This window comes from Daldinia loculata (genome assembly GCF_022478755.1).
Source record: "Daldinia loculata strain CBS 113971 unplaced genomic scaffold F4817scaffold_5, whole genome shotgun sequence".
NCBI lineage: Eukaryota > Fungi > Ascomycota > Sordariomycetes > Xylariales > Hypoxylaceae > Daldinia > Daldinia loculata.
Genome location: NW_026054859.1, coordinates 669,508 through 690,583, shown reverse-complemented (window position 1 = coordinate 690,583; position 21,076 = coordinate 669,508). Strand labels below are relative to the sequence as shown.

General features: G+C 46.8%; 7 protein-coding genes across 7 annotated transcripts; 5 read left to right on the top strand and 2 right to left on the bottom strand.

Moving 5' to 3' along the window:
- Positions 1 to 1,676: 1,676 nt before the first annotated feature.
- On the bottom strand, positions 1,677 to 2,105 carry F4817DRAFT_312381 (uncharacterized protein; the record flags this gene model as incomplete). Its single annotated transcript, XM_049300118.1, has 2 exons — positions 1,677 to 1,764; positions 1,828 to 2,105. 2 exons carry the CDS (start codon positions 2,103 to 2,105, stop codon positions 1,677 to 1,679), a joined length of 366 nt encoding a protein of 121 aa, XP_049162760.1.
- A 3,221-nt stretch (positions 2,106 to 5,326) lies between these two features.
- Positions 5,327 to 5,982, top strand: F4817DRAFT_216494 (uncharacterized protein). Its single transcript, XM_049298760.1, has 3 exons — positions 5,327 to 5,448; positions 5,498 to 5,672; positions 5,740 to 5,982. The coding sequence occupies exons 1-3, from the start codon at positions 5,398 to 5,400 to the stop codon at positions 5,937 to 5,939; spliced, it is 426 nt and encodes a 141-aa protein (XP_049162759.1). The 5' UTR covers positions 5,327 to 5,397; the 3' UTR covers positions 5,940 to 5,982.
- Positions 5,983 to 6,043: 61 nt separating this feature from the next.
- F4817DRAFT_326521 (ribosomal protein S5 domain 2-like protein) lies at positions 6,044 to 7,568 on the top strand. The gene has a single exon (XM_049301899.1). It carries the CDS (start codon positions 6,230 to 6,232, stop codon positions 7,241 to 7,243), a length of 1,014 nt encoding a protein of 337 aa, XP_049162758.1. The 5' UTR covers positions 6,044 to 6,229; the 3' UTR covers positions 7,244 to 7,568.
- Positions 7,569 to 7,768: 200 nt separating this feature from the next.
- Positions 7,769 to 9,683, top strand: F4817DRAFT_367574 (GDP dissociation inhibitor-domain-containing protein; the record flags this gene model as incomplete). The annotated part of the gene is made up of 3 exons (XM_049307143.1): positions 7,769 to 7,842; positions 7,932 to 9,004; positions 9,215 to 9,683. 3 exons carry the CDS (start codon positions 7,769 to 7,771, stop codon positions 9,565 to 9,567), a joined length of 1,500 nt encoding a protein of 499 aa, XP_049162757.1. The 3' UTR covers positions 9,568 to 9,683.
- A 509-nt stretch (positions 9,684 to 10,192) lies between these two features.
- On the bottom strand, positions 10,193 to 12,025 carry F4817DRAFT_356437 (uncharacterized protein; the record flags this gene model as incomplete). The annotated part of the gene is made up of 2 exons (XM_049305792.1): positions 10,193 to 11,855; positions 11,931 to 12,025. The coding sequence occupies 2 exons, from the start codon at positions 12,023 to 12,025 to the stop codon at positions 10,193 to 10,195; spliced, it is 1,758 nt and encodes a 585-aa protein (XP_049162756.1).
- Positions 12,026 to 13,724: 1,699 nt separating this feature from the next.
- Positions 13,725 to 15,980, top strand: F4817DRAFT_326514 (L-gulonolactone/D-arabinono-1,4-lactone oxidase). The gene has a single exon (XM_049301898.1). It carries the CDS (start codon positions 14,153 to 14,155, stop codon positions 15,728 to 15,730), a length of 1,578 nt encoding a protein of 525 aa, XP_049162755.1. The 5' UTR covers positions 13,725 to 14,152; the 3' UTR covers positions 15,731 to 15,980.
- An 847-nt stretch (positions 15,981 to 16,827) lies between these two features.
- F4817DRAFT_326512 (uncharacterized protein) lies at positions 16,828 to 18,879 on the top strand. The gene is made up of 2 exons (XM_049301897.1): positions 16,828 to 17,990; positions 18,047 to 18,879. Exons 1-2 carry the CDS (start codon positions 17,019 to 17,021, stop codon positions 18,569 to 18,571), a joined length of 1,497 nt encoding a protein of 498 aa, XP_049162754.1. The 5' UTR covers positions 16,828 to 17,018; the 3' UTR covers positions 18,572 to 18,879.
- Positions 18,880 to 21,076: the final 2,197 nt, after the last annotated feature.

The following is a 21,076-nucleotide window of genomic DNA, read 5'->3' as shown; positions in this document are numbered from 1 at the left end:
TTGATAGTCAATAAGAAGGTTGTTGTTGTAATTGCTTGTTGGTAAAGACAGCAAGGATTTCCTTGCTCAAATCAAAAAGCTAAGGGAAGATAGGACAGGATTTCAATCGTGACTTCTCTCCAAAAGGGACGTTACATCGTAAGGATTGCCCCGTACGGAATACTATGTAGGTACGTGATAGTACGTGATAGTACGTGATAAACTTTTTGTCGTCATTCGGCGGTTATTGTGCTCCGAATGTCGAAGTTGGCCGACCGATGAACCGATGAACCGATGAACCGCTGAACCGCTGCAGCAGCCACTTACGCCATTGGACCAATCTAATAATGACCATGCGATAATTGACCATGCTAATTCCATCGGCCGATTGGGGGTTTGCGGCCAAGCGAGGTTCAATCAAGGCCTGTCGAATAAGGACCGGAAGCAGCTGTATTCCCCTAGGGCTCAGCGATATAAGCAGGGAAATTAAACCCTTGGGGTCTGCGGGCTTGGGATGACGAAGCCACGGGATTGGAGCAAAAAGCAAATAGGACCCGGCGCTTAATCGCGTCTCTTGATTTGCTGACATTTAGGTACCTAGGTACCTAACTTACAATCCATCCTCCACCCGAGCTCCAATAGCTTGAACAAGTCTTAATAACCGAATAAACAACAAATGTCAAATGTCTCTCCGAAACTACGAACTTGTGATTGTGTGATAGATTTAACATGCGTTCCGAGCTGCTGGAATATGGAGCGGCAATTCTTAGCCAATATTACAGGCTGTTTTAGGGGTCGCCTCATCGGATACGGTAATCATATCTTCGGCATGCCAAGTTCTCATCAAGACCTCATATGTTAAATTGCGAACGAACCCAAACTAAAACTCATGCACCGCTTAAGATAAATAAAAGCTTTATGCCCCAGCTTTACTGCTTAACAGCTGTTATTAACATACATAAGACACGTAAGATCCTGCGCTACTTGATTTATAAATGGTTGTAGCTTTACAGTACATAGTAAGGAACAAGTATTAATGGCGCGCGTTAGATTTACTATGACATGCAGATCATTCCGCCGTTATCCTAAAGGCATGCTATTGTATAGTATTATAAAACATTAAAAAGTTTGATATTTAAGTTAGGGATAAAAGATGGGTTAGGAAACATTATCCATCTGTAAAATCAAAAGTTAGTTTTTTATTTTCTAAAGTTTAGCGTCACTAGAAAAGGCAATGAGATACTTACTATCTAACAACAGCCATGCCATGACTAAGTTTATGTGCTCGAAGTTAAGTCTTTGATAATAGCGCATTACTGGCTTTCTTCCCTCTCGTTTGCAGTTGGCTGGCTGTAAATTCAAGGTATTCCGTTAGCGGATTAAGATCACAATAAATAACAGCACATATTGGAGCTAACTTACTAGTTGTCTCTTTTCCAGCGCCAGAACAACTCGCTGGCTGCCTCCAGGTATGTTGTGCCGTCGCGACGGGCACTTTGGTGACGATCTTTTCGTTTCTTAAAGAAACGCGTGTTAGCGGCGTTATATTACAGCACTTTGATATTAAAGATAGAATAGTAATGTTGTTTAGTGTTGTGTAGTGTTGTGTAGTGTTGTGTAGTGTTTAATGTACTGGCTGGCTGTTTCTAGGTATGTAGTGCCGTCGTGACAGAACTTTGGTGGCGGTCCTTGCGTATCTACGGAATTAAACCGCTTTTCCATCTCGTTACGATCCAAAGAAGGGAGGATCTTGTCGCCCCATATTGCCTTATGCTTTTTAAGGGCCTATCCGTGAAAATATTGGTCAGCTTTTATTTAAAAACAATTAATAACCTTTTTGTTTCTTACATTAATAGGGAGTTGTAAAGGCTTAAGGAGATAGCATCAATGGGCTCGGCTGCGGGCTCAGCATCGGGCTCTTCGGGAGCCGGCTCGGCATTGGCGATATCGGCGCGAAGCTCGTCGATCCCTTCTCGAAACAACTGGATAGCTTGTCCACGGAGATCCTCGTTAGCGGGCTGATTGTCCAAGCTTAAATTAGCATGGGCGCCCATTAACGCGATGACGCGGGTAGCCAACCCAAGTGTAAAGAGGCCGGACGCCGGTACTCCCTCGCGGTCTGCCATGCTTATAGAAATGGTAGGTTAAGAGAATGGTAGGTTAAGAAAATGGTAGGTTAAGAGAATGGTAGGTTAAGAGAATGGTAGGTTAAGAGAATGGTAGGTTGAGAGAATGGAAGAGGCCAGAAGCTGGTGCTCCCTTACGGTCTGCCATTTTTATAGAAATGGTGTGTTTTGGAGTTTGCTTCTTCGAGGGGAGTGATGTCAGTAAACTTGAAATTCGAGATCTTCAGCGGGTTCTAGAGCTGGCGGCCGGCGTCAAGCTCCTCGAGGCACTGACGAAAGACTTGGATGGCCTCCTCGCGAACATCTTGGGAAGCGGGCTGGGCTTCCAAGTCTAAATTCATGTGAACCCCGACGAGCTCAACAACCCGGGCAGCCAACCCGGTAGTGTAGACTTGAAGGTTCGGACACAGGACATAAAAACGCTTCTAAACATCATCCTCATCCACCACCACCACTCTGTACCAGGTTGAGAATACTTCATAATAAAACTGACCTGACGCTGGCTTTGCCAGCACAGCGCCGTTGGCGTTGTCGAACTCGTTGGTAAGTTCGATCTTGCAAACGTTTTCGAGGTAGTCCCTCTCGTTCGCAGTGGGTTGGATATAAGTTAAATTAGGTAGTTATTACTAGATCTGTCAGCATGGTGATCATAATATCTAACACTTAATAACCAAGACATACCGTTAAGCGAGTTAATGACTCTTCTAAGTTGTGTAGACCCCCATAGTTTTCAGGAGGTTAAAGTTGAAGAGTGTTAACGTGGTATATTCTTGTTGTAGAGGGTACTATTGTATAGTGTAGGTGGAAGTAGACTAAAAGGAGACGAGTTAGAATAGGGCTCACAAGAGTAGAAAGCCGTACAAATACAACGCGGAAGAATAAAAGGTGGGGACAGGAAGAGAGGGGACAGAGTATATGAAGATACGATATGATGGGACTCAAGTGTGAACTGCAAAATAATAAAGCGGGTGAAGGTAATATGTGTGAAGGCAAGGTGAACGAAACAAGGTATAAGAGAGAACCAGCAACAGCGACACAGGAATAAGGATAAATCAAAGCAAGATGGGGGAAGATACATGGGAATAGGACATGCGAAAACAAGACTTACTAGTATAAAGGGGGTTGGAGTAATGCTTAAAGTTGTCAACCTTGGTCGAAGAATATATAAAGGTATAAGGATAAGGGTGTGTTAGTTGTAAGTTAATAGTATAAGTGCCCATGTTGAAGAACCCGATTGGAAGATGGGTATGTGAGGTTGTTAATGAATAAAGTAGGTTGTTTAGAATGTAGGTAGGTTGTATAAAGGTTAGGTTAGGTATGTAAAGTTATATGAGGATATGTTGTTTGAAGTTTGAGTTGTATGAAGATGGAAGTGGGAGAAGGAAAAGTTCTGATGGCGAGGGGGGACCGCCGAATTATATAGAAAACCGCGATCAGTTTACAGACGTTTTCACCGCCCTCGGTAGAATAAACACTGACTAGGCAACAACGCAGAAAGAAGGAACGAGGCAGTCGCGGCGCTACGAAAGAGCAACTACGAGGCAACTACGAAGCAACTACGAAGCAACTACCTAGGTACGGAACCGTGAATCATGTCACTTTCAACAAAATACATGTCCGTGCGCCCCGGTAATTGGTCAATACCGTATGAAAAACCTTCAGAAAAGAGCAAGTACGTATTCGCTCCTTCCCTCTATCCGTAGATCACGCCTTAGCGTCCCCGGTGCACGGTCAACACGAGGAGGTTTCTAAGATATCAACTTCTGTAGCATAGGTAACCCGTGATAAGGATGATTCACAAGCAAGTTTTATTGGAAGGTGCGTCGTAGAAAGGCCTCACAGTGTACCTTCTTCGTGACGGTTTAGGATACTTCATCTGATGAAAGGCCCGTGTGTTCTAGCGCTAGTGACCCTGAGGTTTACTTTGCAAAGAGATCTCGTTGTTCAGTTGACTATCTTGTATACCTACATGTACCTACCTAGGAAGGTCTAAAGAGTAGGTACCTAAGTATCATGAACTGATTCACCGTAGAAACTACTTTGTCCCAACAGTTCAAGAGTTCCTGCCTTGCTGATACTTAGGTCTATCATCATTGTCTTGGCCTACAGATATGAAAAGCTGCAAGTAACAGGTATCTCCTGAACACCAATTCTGTATTATATTACCAAGGATTTATTGCTAGAAACTCAACATGAATATTTCTATGTCCACTACGTTCTTGATCAGTGGTATGTATGGTAGTATTCCCATGAATGTGTTCAGGTACCTAAAAATTAATTACTGGATGTTACTGTACATATATGTACCCAAACCATATTAGGGTCTTGATCATCATTTTGTCCCATCCCTCAGGATGCTAAGCGTTCTCCTTGTGAAGAAATGAGTAAGAAGTAATAGGAAAATAACTATGTTATCGCACAAATAATTGTCAAGTTATATAAGGCTGGACTACTGATAGAGGTAGCCATACGCTTTTTGCCCTAGATGTTCTACTCGTACAGGGCTTACCTTCCAGTATTGCCAATTCGAAAGGTAGTAGGTATTGTTGGCTTTTGAATGACGCTTCTGGAACAGAGGCTCTACTAAGCACACAGGATCGACTGCTCTGTCTAGGTAGATAGTATACTAAGCATGATGGTTTCATATAGGTAAACTAAGTGGCCTAGATAAGGCCAGTTTAATGCTAGAATAAGCTCTCCTTGGATAAAAATCCCAGTATTTGTGTAGTATCAAGTCTTGCTGGAACTTGAAGCAATGTAACATAGCTATAAGAACTTGAATTTTGGTTAAGCCATGCTAGATATTAATCCCAACTGAGTATAGTGGTAGGAATATATTAGAACTTCCACTATATATAAGGCTTAACTAGTAGGTGTTATACTCGTTTGGTAAGGCTCTATTTAAGGGGGGAGGGTTACGTCTAGTAGGGAGTTAGTACCATTTTTAGTAACCTGGAGGCTGGGTAAGTTATGAAATATATAGTTAGACTATATTCGACTTGATTTATAATACATAGATCCTAAACTGGAAAGTGCCTAACCTCTTCTATACTCCTCATATCAAGGTCTTCATGATGATGCGTCTTTGTAATAGGGTTGGTTCGTTGACAAGCCCCTTAAATCCAACGTTTCCTAAATAGGAAAATGGTCATCACGATTTAGTCAGCCTTCAAATGTCACAAGGAATACCACAGAAAGTATAAGTATAACGGAGAGTGCCAGAGTATTTCAATAGGGAATCAATATTTTGTCTCGATATCATTATATAATACACTTAGGAGTATTTAAAACCATGGCTTTCGTACCTACAACGCAATCCGAGATCCGAGAATGGCTTCTCAGGGTAAGTTGGACCCCATTGAGAAAGAGGTACTAAAACTGATACTCCCAAGTTCCATGAATCAAATGACTCCCTCGACGTGTCAAGACTATCGGATATATACACGGAAGATGCGAAAGTGCAGTTTGGCAACATGCCCCTTATTGACGGATTAGATGGGCTACGCAAATTCTTCGAAGGAACTTGGGCAAGACTAGAGATGATGCACCACGAAATCGACAGTTTTGGTAAGACAAAAATTGAAATACGCCAATCTCAAAATGCATATAAGTAACTAATAGCTACGTGCGGTAGATATGATAGACAATAAGATCTATCAGCCATGCCACATAACATGGAAAGTCAAGAATGATCCGGAAAAGGAGACAATTGTGGTTCCGGCGTTTGCTTTCATCTACTTAGAGATATCTGGGGAAAACAGAGGACGGGTTAAACAAGCTGCGTACTACATGGATGGTGCCCCGTTAACAGCGGCGCTTCAGAGGTCTTCTTAGGATTTGTCATATAGGAACTCAAGAGTCTAAAGTTGCAAGATGCGTTTTGGTGTAATTCAGCTTTTATCTTATCAGAAAATGTTACACAGAAATTGTAGCCTTATGGACTAACCATCATTGATTGGCTATGACTTCATTTGCCCCATTCTTTAAACCAGGGCCCCGCAAGGCTGGGTTGGATCCATCTCAAATTTCAAACCTTCCGAACATTTGCAAGGCATTGGTGAATTCCAAATCGTCAGTTTTGGTCAATTACTCTAGAGTCCGAGTCTAGCTCTCTAGCACAAATTATGGCCGCGTCTAATTCCCTAACATTGTCGAGCGCGACCTTTGCAAAGCTCTCCCCGCATCCGTTCCTCCTCGCAAACCTCCAGCCTTCAGACTCGTCAACACCCTCCTCACGCACAAATGGACGACAACCACGCCAGGCGCGCCCCTACAGCGTTAATACTTCATCCCTATCACACGCGCACGGTAGTGCTGTAGTCCGCTCCGGTGACACAACAGTTATCTGTGGTGTCCGCGGCGAGACCATTCTCACCTCTCAGATCCCCAATTACCGTGCACCGCAAGCCGATGATGCTACGATTGGTAACGAACTGCGAGACTACGATCTGCTAGTACCGAATGTTGAACTAGCAACTGGTTGCGCACCCAACTTCCTACCGGGTGTACCACCAACTACACTTGCACAGACCCTGAGCACACGCCTTTTCTCTCTGTTACATAGCTCGAAGCTCCTAAGTGCGGAAGATCTGCGAATATACCACGATGGTTCCGAGAAACAAGGCAGAGGAGATACTGAGGAAGAAGAGATTGGTGAAATAGCGAAGGAAGTCAAGGCATATTGGGTGCTATACATTGACGTACTATTTATTTCCTTCGACGGCAATCCCTTCGACGTAGCTTGGGCGGCAATATTAGCTGCTCTACGAGATACAAAGCTCCCCTACGCATATTGGGATGTGGATCGCGAGTTGGTACTATGCACTCGGCCAACCGAAAAGGAACCGACCCCCTTAAGCATACGAGGGCTACCAGTAGCCTGCACAGCGGTCGTATTTACAGCAAGGGAGAGACAGAAGAAAGGGAGCGGACAGTACTGGATCCTGGTAGACCCGGACAGGTTGGAGGAGAGTTTGTGCGATGAGACAGTAACGATGGTGGTTGATAATACTGAGGGAGAAGCAAAGGTCTTAACGATATCTAAGAGTGGTGGAACAGTTGTTGGACCTGCTCTCATGAGAGAGTTTGCTACTGTAGCCGCGATACGGTGGAAAGAGTTCCGTGCTGTCTTACAATAGAAATCACTTGATACCCAAAAATGTAGAATAAATACGAAACTGCTACGAGAACGCTGTGGACTAAGTGATAGGAGACTACAATTGCATACTAGGCCTGCAATTTCTATCATAGTAACTGAATAATTCTGTCGCAAAGACAGAATTGAAATGAGATGTATCAACCCTTCGAACCATCCTATCAGGCGATATTCCAGGACAGTAGATACGGGACGACTAATTGGTCTGCCCGCCCATTCAAGTGAGCAGCCTACTGAAAGGCTACTCTATTACCAGCATCGTGGCGCTTCGGAGGAGCAGAACGCTGGATACTGGCGAGCGGTGGTTGTTGAAAAGAAGAAAAATGCGACATGAAAAATCCAAGCCATTTTAGTGAAGCTAGCGGGTGGGTCCACATGTCGGATCCTCGGTCTTAGTCATCTTCCGCGAATAATTAGTTAGTTCGACTCCACCCTCGAAGCTCCATTTCCCTTCTACAAATTTTCGAAAAGCAAACCCTGCTTGACCTTCTTCTTCCCTCCCTCCATCATGGAATCCTTGGGAGACGAGCCATGGGACGTGGTGATCTGCGGCACGGGACTGCAGCAGTCGCTACTGGCTCTGTAAGCAAAATCTTTCTCTTCTCGAGTAGCATACGTATCGTATTGTCGGGAGCTTCGTCTGACTGACCTAGTCTGCCTCCGCGATGAAGAGCTCTCTCGCGGTCGAACAAACGCATATTACACGTTGACCCGAATGACTACTACGGCGAGCATGAAGCTGCTTTTAGTCTGCAGGAGGCGGATGCTTGGGCTGCTACACACGGTGAAGAACATGCGACGGCAGGGAAACAGCCTATCTTCAAGAATGCCAAAGCATGGAAACATGTAGAGGCGGCAGACCTAGGCTTATCCTTCCCTCGAGCATACTCGCTAGCCCTAGCGCCCCAAATCATACACACCCGCTCCAAGCTCCTAGAGCAGCTCGTGTCGTCGCGGGCATACAGGCAAGTTGAGTTTCTCGCAGTCGGCTCGTTCTTCGTCTTCGACGCAGAAGCAAGCGAGCCCAGCTCGAAGCTAGCTCGAATTCCCAGCAGTCGAGAAGATGTGTTCGCTTCGCAGGCTATACCGGTCAAGTCCAAGCGGTCTTTGATGAAGTTTCTCAAGTTCGTCATCGACTACGACTCTGAGGAGCAGAAGACTGTTTGGCAGGGCCAGGAGCAGAAGTTGCTGTCGGAATTCCTGGCTAGTGAATTCAAGCTAGGCGAGGATCTGCAGAAGTATATTCTCGCTTTGACTCTGACGCTGGATGGTTGTGTTACGGTGGCGGATGGCCTGGCTACGATTAATCGGCACCTTACTTCCATGGGCCTATTCGGCCCCGGCTTCTGCGCTGTATATCCCAAATGGGGCGGCTCTTCGGAAGTTGCACAGGTGGCGTGTCGTGCCGGAGCGGTAGGCGGCGGTATTTACATGCTCGATACCAAATCAAAGGTCAGCAATAGCTCAGATGGCCACGAGATCTCGCTTGAGCTGTCAAATGGAATATCAGTCCGCACGACGAAGCTGGTCACCTCGCAACAGGACGCTCTTCCTGGCGCGCAAACCATCACGCGGCTCATTGCCGTAGTCAACTCGCCCCTCAAATCCTTGTTTGAGATTGTGGTAGAAGGCGCTCCGACCCCAGTTGTCGCTGTGGTAGCCTTCCCAGGCTCAACAAGGGAGGACGGCCCAATCTACGCATTTGTGCATTCCAATGAAACAGGCGAATGTCCCGCCGGTCAAAGTAAGTTTTCACTTTTTCCTTTATATTTTCACCATACTTCTCCCTGGTGTTATGATGATCCAACATAACGAATACTTATCTACATTGTCCGAGCTTCGCGCTGAGGAAAACAACCTCTGACAAACTGATTGCACCAACTTCTCTATTTTGCATCTTGATTACTGCATGAAAATTGAGAAAAGATAGCTAACCATTGCTTCTATGGTATAGGCGTAATATACTTGACTACTCTAGCAAGTCCTCAATCCGCACAGCGGCTCGAGTCAGCTCTAAGCGATCTTCTGGCCGCTACTACTCCAGAGGGAAGTCCAACGCCCGTATGTCTGTACAAGCTACAGTACGAGCAATCCCTTAGCGCGCGAGAGCCTTCGAGCATAACCCGCGAGGAAACTCGCACATTCGCATTCCCGTCGCCATCTCTAAACCTCTTCTTTGACGATGGTTGTCTGGGCCCGGTTAAAGATGCCTGGAAACTAGTCATGGGCGATACCGCCTCGGGAGACGAGTACATGGTGTTCGAAGACCGCGAGGGCGTGGGTGATGACGAGGAGGTTTACGATTAGTTACTTAGTCCGCTTAGGTGTGAGTACATAGTCAATTAATCACCAGATACCTAAAGCAATAAATGAACAATAGGACTGATATTATTTGTCCCTTTGCATTAAGTCAACGTATCATATCTGTGCTAGGTCCCGTCCCTTGAGCCAGCGACAAAGCCAGCTTACCTTAGGTACCTAAAGCACTCCTTAAACGTACATACATCGAAGAAGTGAATACGACGCAAATTATAGACCATGACCACTCTCATCTCGCCTCGCGATATCCGGTCAAATGACCTGGATAGCGTTTATCATCCATCGGATCTAGTATACCTGTTCGAAAGCCAACACATACTATACTCTCTTGGAGCAATATTAACAACGCAAATCATCTCCCTTTCCGGATCTCAGTAGCTTATATCCTCGGTTCCTAGTGTCGGTGTCAGTAGGGTTGTCTAGAAGCAGGAGGAATCACCATGATAGTATTAGTGCGCACTCACATGTCTAGCCTCAGCAGAGATCTCATCGTCGCAATAGTAGATACCTAAATAGGTATACCAGACGTAATAAGGATGCACGTCGGTGAAGAATGCCCAACCGAAGCAACGAGCCCGGATATTATATGTGTACGACTCTAGTCCTTCTCCAGTTACACCTCAGCATCAGCAGTATCAGCTAGCTTGGCGCCGACCCAGATGCTGCCGAAGGGCACGTTAGGTTCGCCGTCCTGTTGGACTTCTAATCTACCTTTCGTCGCTAGGCAGAGTGTGTGATAGAAAGCCTGCGCGGCTGTCGCGCGCGGTGTCTCGCGGGGGACGAACACGTCGTTGAAGGCGACCCATCTGCGATTCTCGTCGAAATCCTCGTCCTGGAGACGCTCGCCGTTCTCGCGGATCGCCGAGTCTATGAACGAGAGGAAATTGCCTCCTTCAATATCAATAGTCGGCCACTCGTCCTTCTTCTGCTCGTCCGCTTCTACTTCGTCCTCTGCTAGTTGAAACCCGTCGAAGGAGTCATCTTGAGAGTGGAGACCGCCTAGATCGAAGCCGTCGTCGCCGAATGCCGGACCGTCACTAAAGCGCATGATGTCCTGGATATTACCGCGATTTGCTAGGGGACTGGATGGGATTCGGCCCTTTTGCGCGGAGCCGCGAACGGATGAGCCCGGCACAGCAGAAGAGCCTCGGTTCCAGGGCAGACGCAAGGCGGAAGAAAGATGATCGGACATAGCCGCCTGAGCATCTCGGCCAACTTCAGGTGGACTATGAACTACTTGTGCGTCTTGGTCGAAGACATAATCGTCTTCTATACCACGACCCTGCTGGTCGGCTTCACTATCAAGTCGCGGTTTGACTCGGCGCTCGTCTTGCTCGTCATCCTTAATGAGTTCGGTTGCAGATCGGCGTCTACGTCTACCGCGGGGTTGCTCAGGTATTCCAAGACCAGTAAGAGCAGTAAATAGGGAATCTCCCGAGAAGTCAAGGGCCAGCGGATGGACCATTCCAGGAACACCCAAGTTCTGTCCAATGTTTCCTAAACCAAGGCCGAATGTAAGTAGCATAGCATTCGCCTTTGCCTTTGCCTTTGCCTGTGCTGCTCCGGTTTGCCCCTTCCTAGCGCCACAGTTATCCAAGTATTCCCTTTGCCACTCTCTTAGGGTAGTTCTTGAGAGTTGCGTTTCTTCGTCAACAATCGGCATATGGGCTTTCCTCTTTCGTCGGGAGGGTGCTTGCTGGGGACTATCATCCAAGAAGGGATTATGTTCGTCTTGCGGTTGTTCCGTTAGGGGGTTTCCTACTTCTGGTTGCGCTGCTTCCATCATGACGATATCGCCTTCGCCATCAACATTTTGCTGACCCTGTTGCTCGCGATTCACATATTCCTGGCTCTCATCTTCCATTGGTGGGAGAGGGGGTAGGTCCATCTCGTCTTGGACTATGGCTGGTTCGTTCAGCTCAATGATGTTTCCGTTCTCGTCTATCTCCATTCCCCAGTCACCTGTTCCTGCGAATTCATCCTCTTGGTCGATAATAAATTGAGGCGCTTCGGGTTTCTGCGAGGATGAGAGCCCTTGAAGACCGAAAGGGGATCCTTGGGGACCAGGGGAATTTGAATGGCGTAGGTCGAAATGTATGTTGAAATCCGCACCTTGACTACCCGAGCCTGAAAAGAGGGTATTGTCAAAAGGAGACATCTGAGAGGATGTCTTATTTGTCGCTTGGCTATTTGCTACTAAAGCGTCGAGATCGAACTGCGGAAGACGCATGTCTGGCACGAAATCGGGATCATTCATGATCAAAATATTCTCTGGTCTGGCGAATAACCAGTCAGTCACAACCGGTCCCTCGTGCGCAGTATCTACTACCTTGAGCGCCTAGGGCTCTTACCTTGTCTGTCCTGCCTCTGGGTCGAGCTGGTTCGAACCAAATTTGGTGAAGAAGATATGCATATGCGCCTGGATCTTCTGCAAATCGGAAAGCATATAAGAGCATTGCTGGTTATAAACGCGTGATACTCCGTAGAGTAGATGACCCTGAAGGCGCAGGGCAACTGGCGCGCCTGGCTCGATGATCTTTCCACATGCCTTTTGCACATCGACTTCCTGTATTGCTTTCCGGGTCACCTTCCTAGTACTCGAACGATTTCCAACAGTCGCGATGAGCCTTTGACGCGTTAGCCAAGTCAATATATCGTTTCCCGACATAGCAGACGAGAGACTCTAAGGAAGAGCACCAGGAACAAAGTACTTACCATATAGTCGCAACGCCATATTGGCGGCTTGTGAGAACTACGACATGGTGTAAGTGATGGCCACACGTTTGATAAGGAGTTGACAAGGAGTTAGGACCTACTTTCGTGGCTGTAGAACATCGTGAAAAGGGGTTAGGGGGGTTTAGGGGGGTTGGCGCGTGACGCGTTTCGCGTCTAATCGATTCAAAGGGAAAGCTATGGCCTTAATATTAGTTATATTATAGGTCAATAGGACCCCAACAATGTTAAAGTTCATTTATTCACGACGGATAAGTGTTTGTGGGAATCGTAATGATGCTGAGGATGTTTGAGAGATAAGGGGGAAAGATGAAGGCGGGGCTGCTGAGTTGTTTCTGAGTTGCAACCTTGGAAGTTTTGTGGAAGTTTTTTATAAAAATATGAGGTGCACATGACGGCCGCTTTCTAAATCTCGGAAGGTGCTGGCTGTTAAGGAAGTCGCGCTGGACTTGCATAGGATAGCTAGGACCAGCAGCGCATACGTATGGCTGCTAGTTCAGTGGCATCGATACCCTGCCAGGTGCGTTAGGTACCTACACCCTTACACGTTGCATATAATACGTGTATGTAAGGTACCTGCATGTACTTCTAAAGTCGTAGGGCTGCAGTGCAGAAGAGGCTCGATGCTCTGTTGAATTATCATGTCACATTTATACCTTGTCGTTTGCACGCCTTCGTTAATTATTCATGTACGTGCTATTTTCCAAACATTTACCATTACCTATCTTGGTATATAAGGTAAGTAGAGGCGCGCTCTAGTCGCAATTATAATCACATTTGTAAAGCATTTTATTTCTATTACTTGAATAAAGTAAGGAGAGGTGTTTGAAGACTTTACTTGCTTGTTCCCATATTTCTTGTTTGCTCTTTCGCTCATGTATATTGTTAACTTGGCCGCATTCTCATAATGCACAATATTAATTGTAAAAACTTCTTACGTCTCTAATTATGTACCTGTTTACGGATATGATACTCGAATATAAACCTTTGGTTGTTAAACGGGTGATGGTGCTTCTGTTAAAAGCGATTATGATATTGGCGGTCTTTTATCACGAGTTGTTATGATAACTACCACAACCAATATAACCTAATATACACTAAAAATAATGTCTATAAAGTCAACCTAATCTCCCACCATATACATATCAAAATTAAGAAACAACTAGTACAACAATGCAAGAAAACTATTACGTGATATCCTTAAGTTAACATTTAGGTTAGGGCTATTTTTAATCGGGTATTCCCGAGAGATCTGATAAGGAATTCTCGTACAATAAAAGACTTCGTTTAAGGCATATCTTAAAAGAAATACATTTATCAATACCTTTCTAATACCGTACATGCATGAGGTATTTCGAGCCAATATCCAATAGTCGGAACAATAGCATTATATAATTCAGATAAACCAATCACACACCTCAATGATGACGAAGATCTACGACTGCATTTGCCAAGACGCCACTAACATCTCGAGTTAGGAAGTGTTCTAGAATCAATCTATAAAATGCCGCCCCTCATCCCTGGCTAGGTATTCACCTCAATCGAACCATTGTTAAACCTGGTGTTCTTATCCTATTTGCTTTATAATCTATAATTTGGGGGACCGTTGAAAGATTATCCTTATACCTGTTATGTTTATTTATCTTGACCACCCCCGTACCCGGTTGCGGTGATTGAGGAATAAGTTGACGCACACGATATCTCGGCCCTTCAGCTCCACAGGACCCTGAAAATCTTGAAGATCGATATTGGAGAATTGCCCCCCCTTCTAAATTTACTAGAAGAGCTACCTACGTACATATCATATTGGTATTGTACCGTCGACGTGGGCTTCTGTGTAATGGACCCTCTCGTCGCCTCCGAGCTCGCTAAGAGCGATGATGGCATTCCTTTCCGCGCCAAGGAAAATCATGTCCACAGCACTTGGGCGAAAACTTTCCTGTCGCGGCCAGAACTCTACCTTCAGCCGGAGACGTTACCTGAGATCGAGAAGATAGTGAGACTTGCGCACAAATGTCGTCGCCGTCTCACTACCGCTGGTTGCGGCCATTCGCCCAGCTCGCTGACCTGCACCTCGTCCTGGCTAGTAAATCTCGACAAGTATAATCGCATACTGTCCGTAGATACAGATACTGGCGTCGTGGTCATGCAGTCGGGCATAAGACTATATGCGCTTTGCGAGGAGCTTGAGAAGTATGGCCTTGCCATGCCGAACCTTGGTAGTATCAACCAACAGTCCATTGCTGGTGCTATTTCTACCGGTACTCACGGGTCAAGCCTTAAGCATGGTCTGATGTCCGAAGACATCCTATCTTTGCGCGTAACCGTCGCAGATGGCACCACCAAATTCTGCTCCTCCGAGGACGACCCTGAACTGTTTCGGGCGTCCCTCCTCTCTTTAGGTGCGCTCGGCATCATAACTGAGGTTACTTTCCGGGCCGTACCCGAATTCACCCTACGGTGGAAGCAGGTTATTGATGCTGACGTGAAGATGTTCGATGCGTGGGAAAGGGATCTCTGGACACAGACCGAGTTCGTCAGGGTTTGGTGGTACCCGTATACCCGGCGCGCAGTAGTATGGACTGCGGAGAAGACGGATGAGCCGCTGATAGATCCGAAAGTATCATACTATGACAACACTCTCGGCTACTACGTCTATCACAACTTGCTCTATGCCTCGCAGTTTTTCCCGCGAGTTCTCCCCTGGATCGAGTGGTTCGTTTTCGGCATGCAGTACGGGTTCCGGAACGGCACGACTAGCAGTGCCGTCCAGCCCAGCCGCAAGGCATTGTTGATGAACTGCCTATATTCGCAGTTTGTGAATGAGTGGGCCATTCCTCTCCATAAGGGCCCCGAGGCTCTTCGACGGTTGAGCAGCTGGCTCAATCAGCTTCCCCCCTCGGATCCGGACTACGTACCCCACAACATACCCTTCTCAGCCGAGGGCCTCTACGTGCACGCGCCCGTCGAAGTGCGAGTGTCCAACACGTCGCCTTCTAACCCGAAGTCTTTAACGCCGAACAGCAGGCCATATCTCGACCCGACAGCTGAGGACAGCCCGACGCTATACCTCAACGCTACCCTCTACAGACCTTATTACAGCGACCCGCCGTGTCGGGCTCGGTACTACGAGGCTTTCGAGTGGCTAATGCGGGATCTGGGCGGGCGACCGCATTGGGCGAAGAACTTCGAGACAGACGGCGCGGAGATCGAAAGCATGTATGGGAGCAGTCTACATCAGTGGCGAAAGGTTCGGGAAAGTGTAGATCCCGATGGACTATTTGTCGGCGCATGGCATCGACGATTCGTACTCGAGAGTGGACCCCTTCTCCCGCTTGAGGAGGTAGAAATCAAACGGGAGAAAAGGAGCCGTGCGGGAGGTGTGATATTCGAAGGTGTAGTTGGGACCGCCCGGTAGCCATCGACTTCCGTTTGGGTTAGGCTTATATTCATGTTCTTCGTCGTCTGGGGATGTAGGTTTGATGATCAATGTTGATGCAAATTCCCAGTTTATTTATGCAACACTTAATGGCCTTTTGGGCTTATGACATAGACTTGAGATTAGGCCTTACATAAAATAACGGGGTAGTAAAATTACCTATAGACTCTCTTTGTATCCCGTATAGAAGGTTATCAAATTAGACTGTGAGCCCCTGTCACATACCTACCTACCTATATGACTCATCATATGCAGTGTGTCAGGATTCTAGATGAGACATCTAGAACAAAGGAACTGTTCAGTATGTACAGACGATAGATCTTCATAGGTAGTTTAGAGTTCCTTGCGGAACAACGAAGTTGTTTCCATACTGTTTCGTTCCACCTCGTGACACAGTGGTGGTTGCAAGGAGGAGCGATACCTATCCGTTGCAGGAGCCAAGTTGAATGTAAAGAAGCTGCGAATGCTTCCATCTATTCACGTGCCTTCAAATGTAAAGCTTATATTATACGTCCATAGGATTTAATAATGCATGAGTAGATTTTTACATCTCATTGCTGCTGTTTTAATATCATCCATTCACCAACACTGATTGATCAAATATCAAAATAAGGATCAAGACATCCGAATAATATTCAAATTAACCATCATTAAGGGCCCCTTGAGAGCTTCTAGACCGCTTACGCTGTTCAACAGCGTAGACAGTATAGACATCCCGGATTCATTTTTTGAACAAATGGCTAACATCCCTTCCGATGAGGAGCTAAGAGATATTGACCCGGTACTGGAGGACTTAGCACGAACAATGGAGGACAAACTCGACCATAGACTAAGGCAGGTAGCGATGAGTAGCAGGTTAGATTCCAGGCTCCAAACGGCCGCTATCGAAAAATTCTTCTCAAATGAGGCTCACCATTTGCTACCTCCTGGATACTTCGGTGCAAACGGTGCAAACGGTACAAACGGTGCAAACGGTACAAACGGTATAAACGGTGCAAACGGCATAAACGGCATAAACGGTGCAAACGGTACAAACGGTGCAAACGGTGCAAACGGTGCAAACGGTGCAAACGGTGCAAACCGTACAAACGGTGCAAACGGTGCAAACGGTGTAAACCGTACAAACCGTACAAACGGTGCAAACGGTGTAAACGGTGCAAACGGTGCAACAGGTTTTTCATACACACAACATCAGATTTGGGCCTGGAAGGAATTCTTGACCTGCCCGCTGGGTGTTTCGGACGATGATTTATCTAAGGTGATCCGAATGGTACCAGAGATACCTATCCAGAATCATTTTAAGGAACCTGGAGCTGGGCGTTCATTCTTCATGGTGTCATGGTCGTTTTCATCAGCACAACTCGACCGTCTAATAGAATATCTGAAAGAGGAAGAGACTACATTCGAAGAGTTGCAGACATGGTCGAATTTTATCACTTCGCGGAATAATTTAGGACCTAACGCTCGCCTAACCGTCCGGTACATTAGTTCCGGCGCAGGACCATCGGACGCTCCGCTACCACTCACGATCGCTCAGATGATGGAAGATGAGTTTATTAATCCCTTTTGTGGAGTTCTCCCAGAGTTCCTAGAGGCAGTAAACGTGGCCTTGCCGGATGTGGCAAGGGATGTCCAAATGCACATCCTCCCCGACTTCTTCTCTTTGGTACATAACAACGAGACACGGTTTTGGCATCGTCTTGTATATCAAGCATTGCTCGTGGCATTCGACCTCGAGTCGCTTATCAACCGCGACCTGGAACCGCCCTTAGTACCTCAAGACTTGCCCAGGGGTGAATTTAGCTTGTTGAACACTGTATATCGCGGAGGCATGCCCTCGACTTTAATATCTAACCACTTGGTTCATATACAAAACAGGGCGAGACAGCTATTCCAACAAATGTACAGATCTTCTCAGTCTGGAAACAACCTGGACATCTTCCCGAGGGCCATGACCGTGGAGGCGCTCAACTCTCTCATACTACAGGCGACTCCTTTCGAACTTGAAGGGGAGCGGCCCGTACTGATATTTGCCGTAAAAGGCGTCCCTCCGGGTGATCTCTTTAATAGCAAAATGTACCTCGAGGGGGAAACTTCCGATGTATTGCTTATGAAGACTCTGATCGAGGAGGTGATGTTGGACGGGCGGGATACTGATTTCCATGGCAATATTGTCCCTTTTTATTGCTTTGCGCCTTTTTATAGACGGTTCAGTCCCGGATATATCAAGGAGTTTACTGTAAGCTTCTCTGTCTATTCGACAACCTCGCCTATTTCTAACCAATATGAACGTAGGCGTATATGTGGGATTACGTCAGGGCTACTCGTCCTGTGGTTTTTGTCACCCTGGGGAAGCGAATGGCCGAAGTCGTCCATAGAGCTTTTTGCACAGATCCAGCCGAGGACTCAGAATCGATCCCGATACACGAATTAGGACTGGGATCGCCCAGAATAATAACCTTAACGGGATCAGGCAGATCAAGAGAAGGACCTTTCAGCTTCATACACATTCCCCTCCTCGACCCTGGGCGGTACATGTATACGATGACACCGGAGACGCGGGAAGTGTTCCTGGCCTACATGACGTATTCTTTCGAGTACGTAGTCCTAGTGGCGGATACCGCGAAGATATTCAGGGACGAAATGGAGTCATCCGGAGGGGGTATTGATGAGGGTAGCGCTCAATTTTGCCAGGAAGTTATATTGCGGGTACGACGTAGGCTACGAAGTACATTGGGACGTCCCTTTGTGGAGGGCATAAGAAAGGCGAAATTCGATATCGCGGAGCTGATTACCCAGGAACCGATCATGTTTTGCTGAGGAACTTGGACGAGAGACGTTTTGTTCGTAGAGGTGAATAGGGGAAAGGAACTTTTGTTTCTAAGAAACGTCGTTATCATGACATTCAAAGCTACTCTTCTAGGCGGTTTCAGGGGCTGGATTATATGGGAATCGGATTATTGGGGAGCGAGTAAACACACTATAGCACGGAGTTGGGGCTGTCGTTTACTCTATTTACTCTACGGGTTGTCGTTCGTTAGATTATAGATTCCGTGTAGGGATATTGGCCAATATTTCGAGTACGCCTGGTATAATTTTTTATAGAAATCAATACGCAGGTAGACATACGCGCGAGCACTACTCACTACGCGGTATATCGACTCTGCCTACTTACCGCTAGAAGACTAGGTATCTAGGTACCTACCTAGGTAAGAGGTAGGTAACGACACTAATGTATCATATCGAAGATGGAGAGTCGATACCTACCTCCATGTAGGGATTCACCCGTGCGTAGGTAAGTAAGCATCTACCCGAGTGTCAAGTAACACGGACGGGTCCTTGCCATAGGGGGCGGATAGGTGGCTTTAGTGAAGATACCTGGTTATGTGGGTTGATCGAACACTATGTCAATTACACGACCGCTATTGATGTTGCTAGTTCGCTGTGGTATAGTATGATAGGCTGGGGGCGAGAGGTATACAAATGGGAAGATACTAACTACCTGATGTTAATGAACCTACACTGGGAGACGACTTATGCATACATAATATATCCAGACCTACTACTATTATCCACCATTTACTACTAGAATTAATTTCTAATGATATCTAACGCGTTTCACGCGTTCTACGTTTACCACCTAGGTTAGGTACATACCTGCAAGTATCCATTCGCGCATCCTACCCACACCGCTAAACCGGTAGAAAGCCTACCTAGGTAACGATACGATCTGCTCCCGAAGTAGCGGACTAGATTAGGTTTGTAGCAGACGCAGGAACAGACGGGCGGATCTGGAACCCACGTGAAAACCCAGAAGTGAGGCTAATTAGGTGCAGATAGCCGGATGACGTTGCTCCTGGGTGGGACGTGGACTGATGCGTTTGCACTAAACGGGCTGGGTTTTGTTTGGTTGATAGTGGGTTGGTGATGGATGGACAAGGCGGCGCGGGAGGCGGCATGTAAGTGATGCCGGTGACTGTGAGAGTTCGAGTGTTAGAATTTGACAAACGGAATGGTCGTTACGTTTGAACTTGAAGAATGCGGACGATAGTATGGGGAAGATAGTGTATGTAGGTCTCAGATGCCAAGCTGACGTCCGGAAATAGATACAGGCAGATTTGGTCTTGAAACGCCTCGCACATGGGCGCGGGATGCTACCCACACGATGCCCGCACGGTCCTCTTGCAGACCGGATGGGGAATGCGACTTGTCATTTATATATATACACTTATGGAAGAGAGTTGTCTTGATGGCATAGGTTCTATGGGTCTAATATTGGTTATTTGCATGGCGAGACAGCAATGCTGGAGGATTTCCACTCCCGTCGTGGTGCCTGAATGATAAAATTGATTGCGTGCAGCGGGCTACTACCCAATGTCCCGTCTGACTGCATGGGTGATTGGGCGGGAGAGGAATTGGACAAGATATTCGTGCCTTGTCCCTGACAAATATATGCATAGGGGCGTAATGAATACCTATTCAGAATAAAAATAGTTTATTCAATGTCTCTGCTGCAGACGGGGAAGAGTGACGAAGCTCCCCGCAGAGATACAAAAAAGACGCTCTTCAGGCGAACGCACAGACGGACCCGGAGGTCATGCGGATAAAGACGCTTCACGATCGGGCTAGAATCATGCGTTTTTTTGGCCGGATCTCTTAGTTCGAGGTTCGAGGCTCTCTCGGCTGTCTTGAAGGATGGTAGAGCTATTCAAGAACCCGCGGCCTCGGATGACTGCTTTCAGGTTTGTACCGCAAACTTTTGCAAAGTACCTCTACTTTGATGTTTATCTCCTGAAGATCGCTTACAGTATGTAAGTGTTATCTGTAAGAGGAGACAGAGTCGATAAGGCTGCCTCGCTAAATTGTCGTATCGAATGCAGATGGACTCATCTTGCCCCTCATATGCAGCCAAATCCAGTCGTATTTGTCATTCCTAATATGTAAATTGACGGCCAGGTGGGAACACGAAGTGCGAAGTGAGGAGCATCGGACGAGGGCCGAATCTGTAGTGTAAAAAGTGTAAGCGCTGAGGAGACGCGGCAGGGGTTGATACGATAGGCAATCCCAGAGATCTTTCTTCATTCCGAGGGCCAACTGCATGCGTCGAAGAGGGCTCTAAGCTCTAAGCCTACCGTGGGTGAGGGGACCGATTAGCTTCTGGACGGTCCTGGAAAGGATCCGCCTAGACGGGAAAATACATACACTACATTAGGTATAGTAGCAAGGCTTTCAAGGCTTTCTGCTTTGGCCAAGGGTCTTTGTTCTTTTAGTACGGAGCCTACCGAGTCAGTGAAACGCCGTGTGCCTTGTTAGATCGGCCGCGCC

What these genes read in the sequence shown, in the direction of transcription:
- F4817DRAFT_216494 (XM_049298760.1), top strand. Translation starts at nt 5,398, where the DNA reads ATGGCTTTCGTACCTACAACGCAATCCGAGATCCGAGAATGGCTTCTC. An exon ending in TCCGAGAATGGCTTCTCAGG is followed by an intron (nt 5,449 to 5,497) that starts GTAAGTTGGACC and finishes GATACTCCCAAG; the next exon opens with TTCCATGAATCAAATGACTC. An exon ending in CCACGAAATCGACAGTTTTG is followed by an intron (nt 5,673 to 5,739) that starts GTAAGACAAAAA and finishes TACGTGCGGTAG; the next exon opens with ATATGATAGACAATAAGATC.
- F4817DRAFT_326521 (XM_049301899.1), top strand. Translation starts at nt 6,230, where the DNA reads ATGGCCGCGTCTAATTCCCTAACATTGTCGAGCGCGACCTTTGCAAAG.
- F4817DRAFT_326514 (XM_049301898.1), top strand. Translation starts at nt 14,153, where the DNA reads ATGGACCCTCTCGTCGCCTCCGAGCTCGCTAAGAGCGATGATGGCATT.
- F4817DRAFT_326512 (XM_049301897.1), top strand. Translation starts at nt 17,019, where the DNA reads ATGGTACCAGAGATACCTATCCAGAATCATTTTAAGGAACCTGGAGCT. An exon ending in GATATATCAAGGAGTTTACT is followed by an intron (nt 17,991 to 18,046) that starts GTAAGCTTCTCT and finishes ATATGAACGTAG; the next exon opens with GCGTATATGTGGGATTACGT.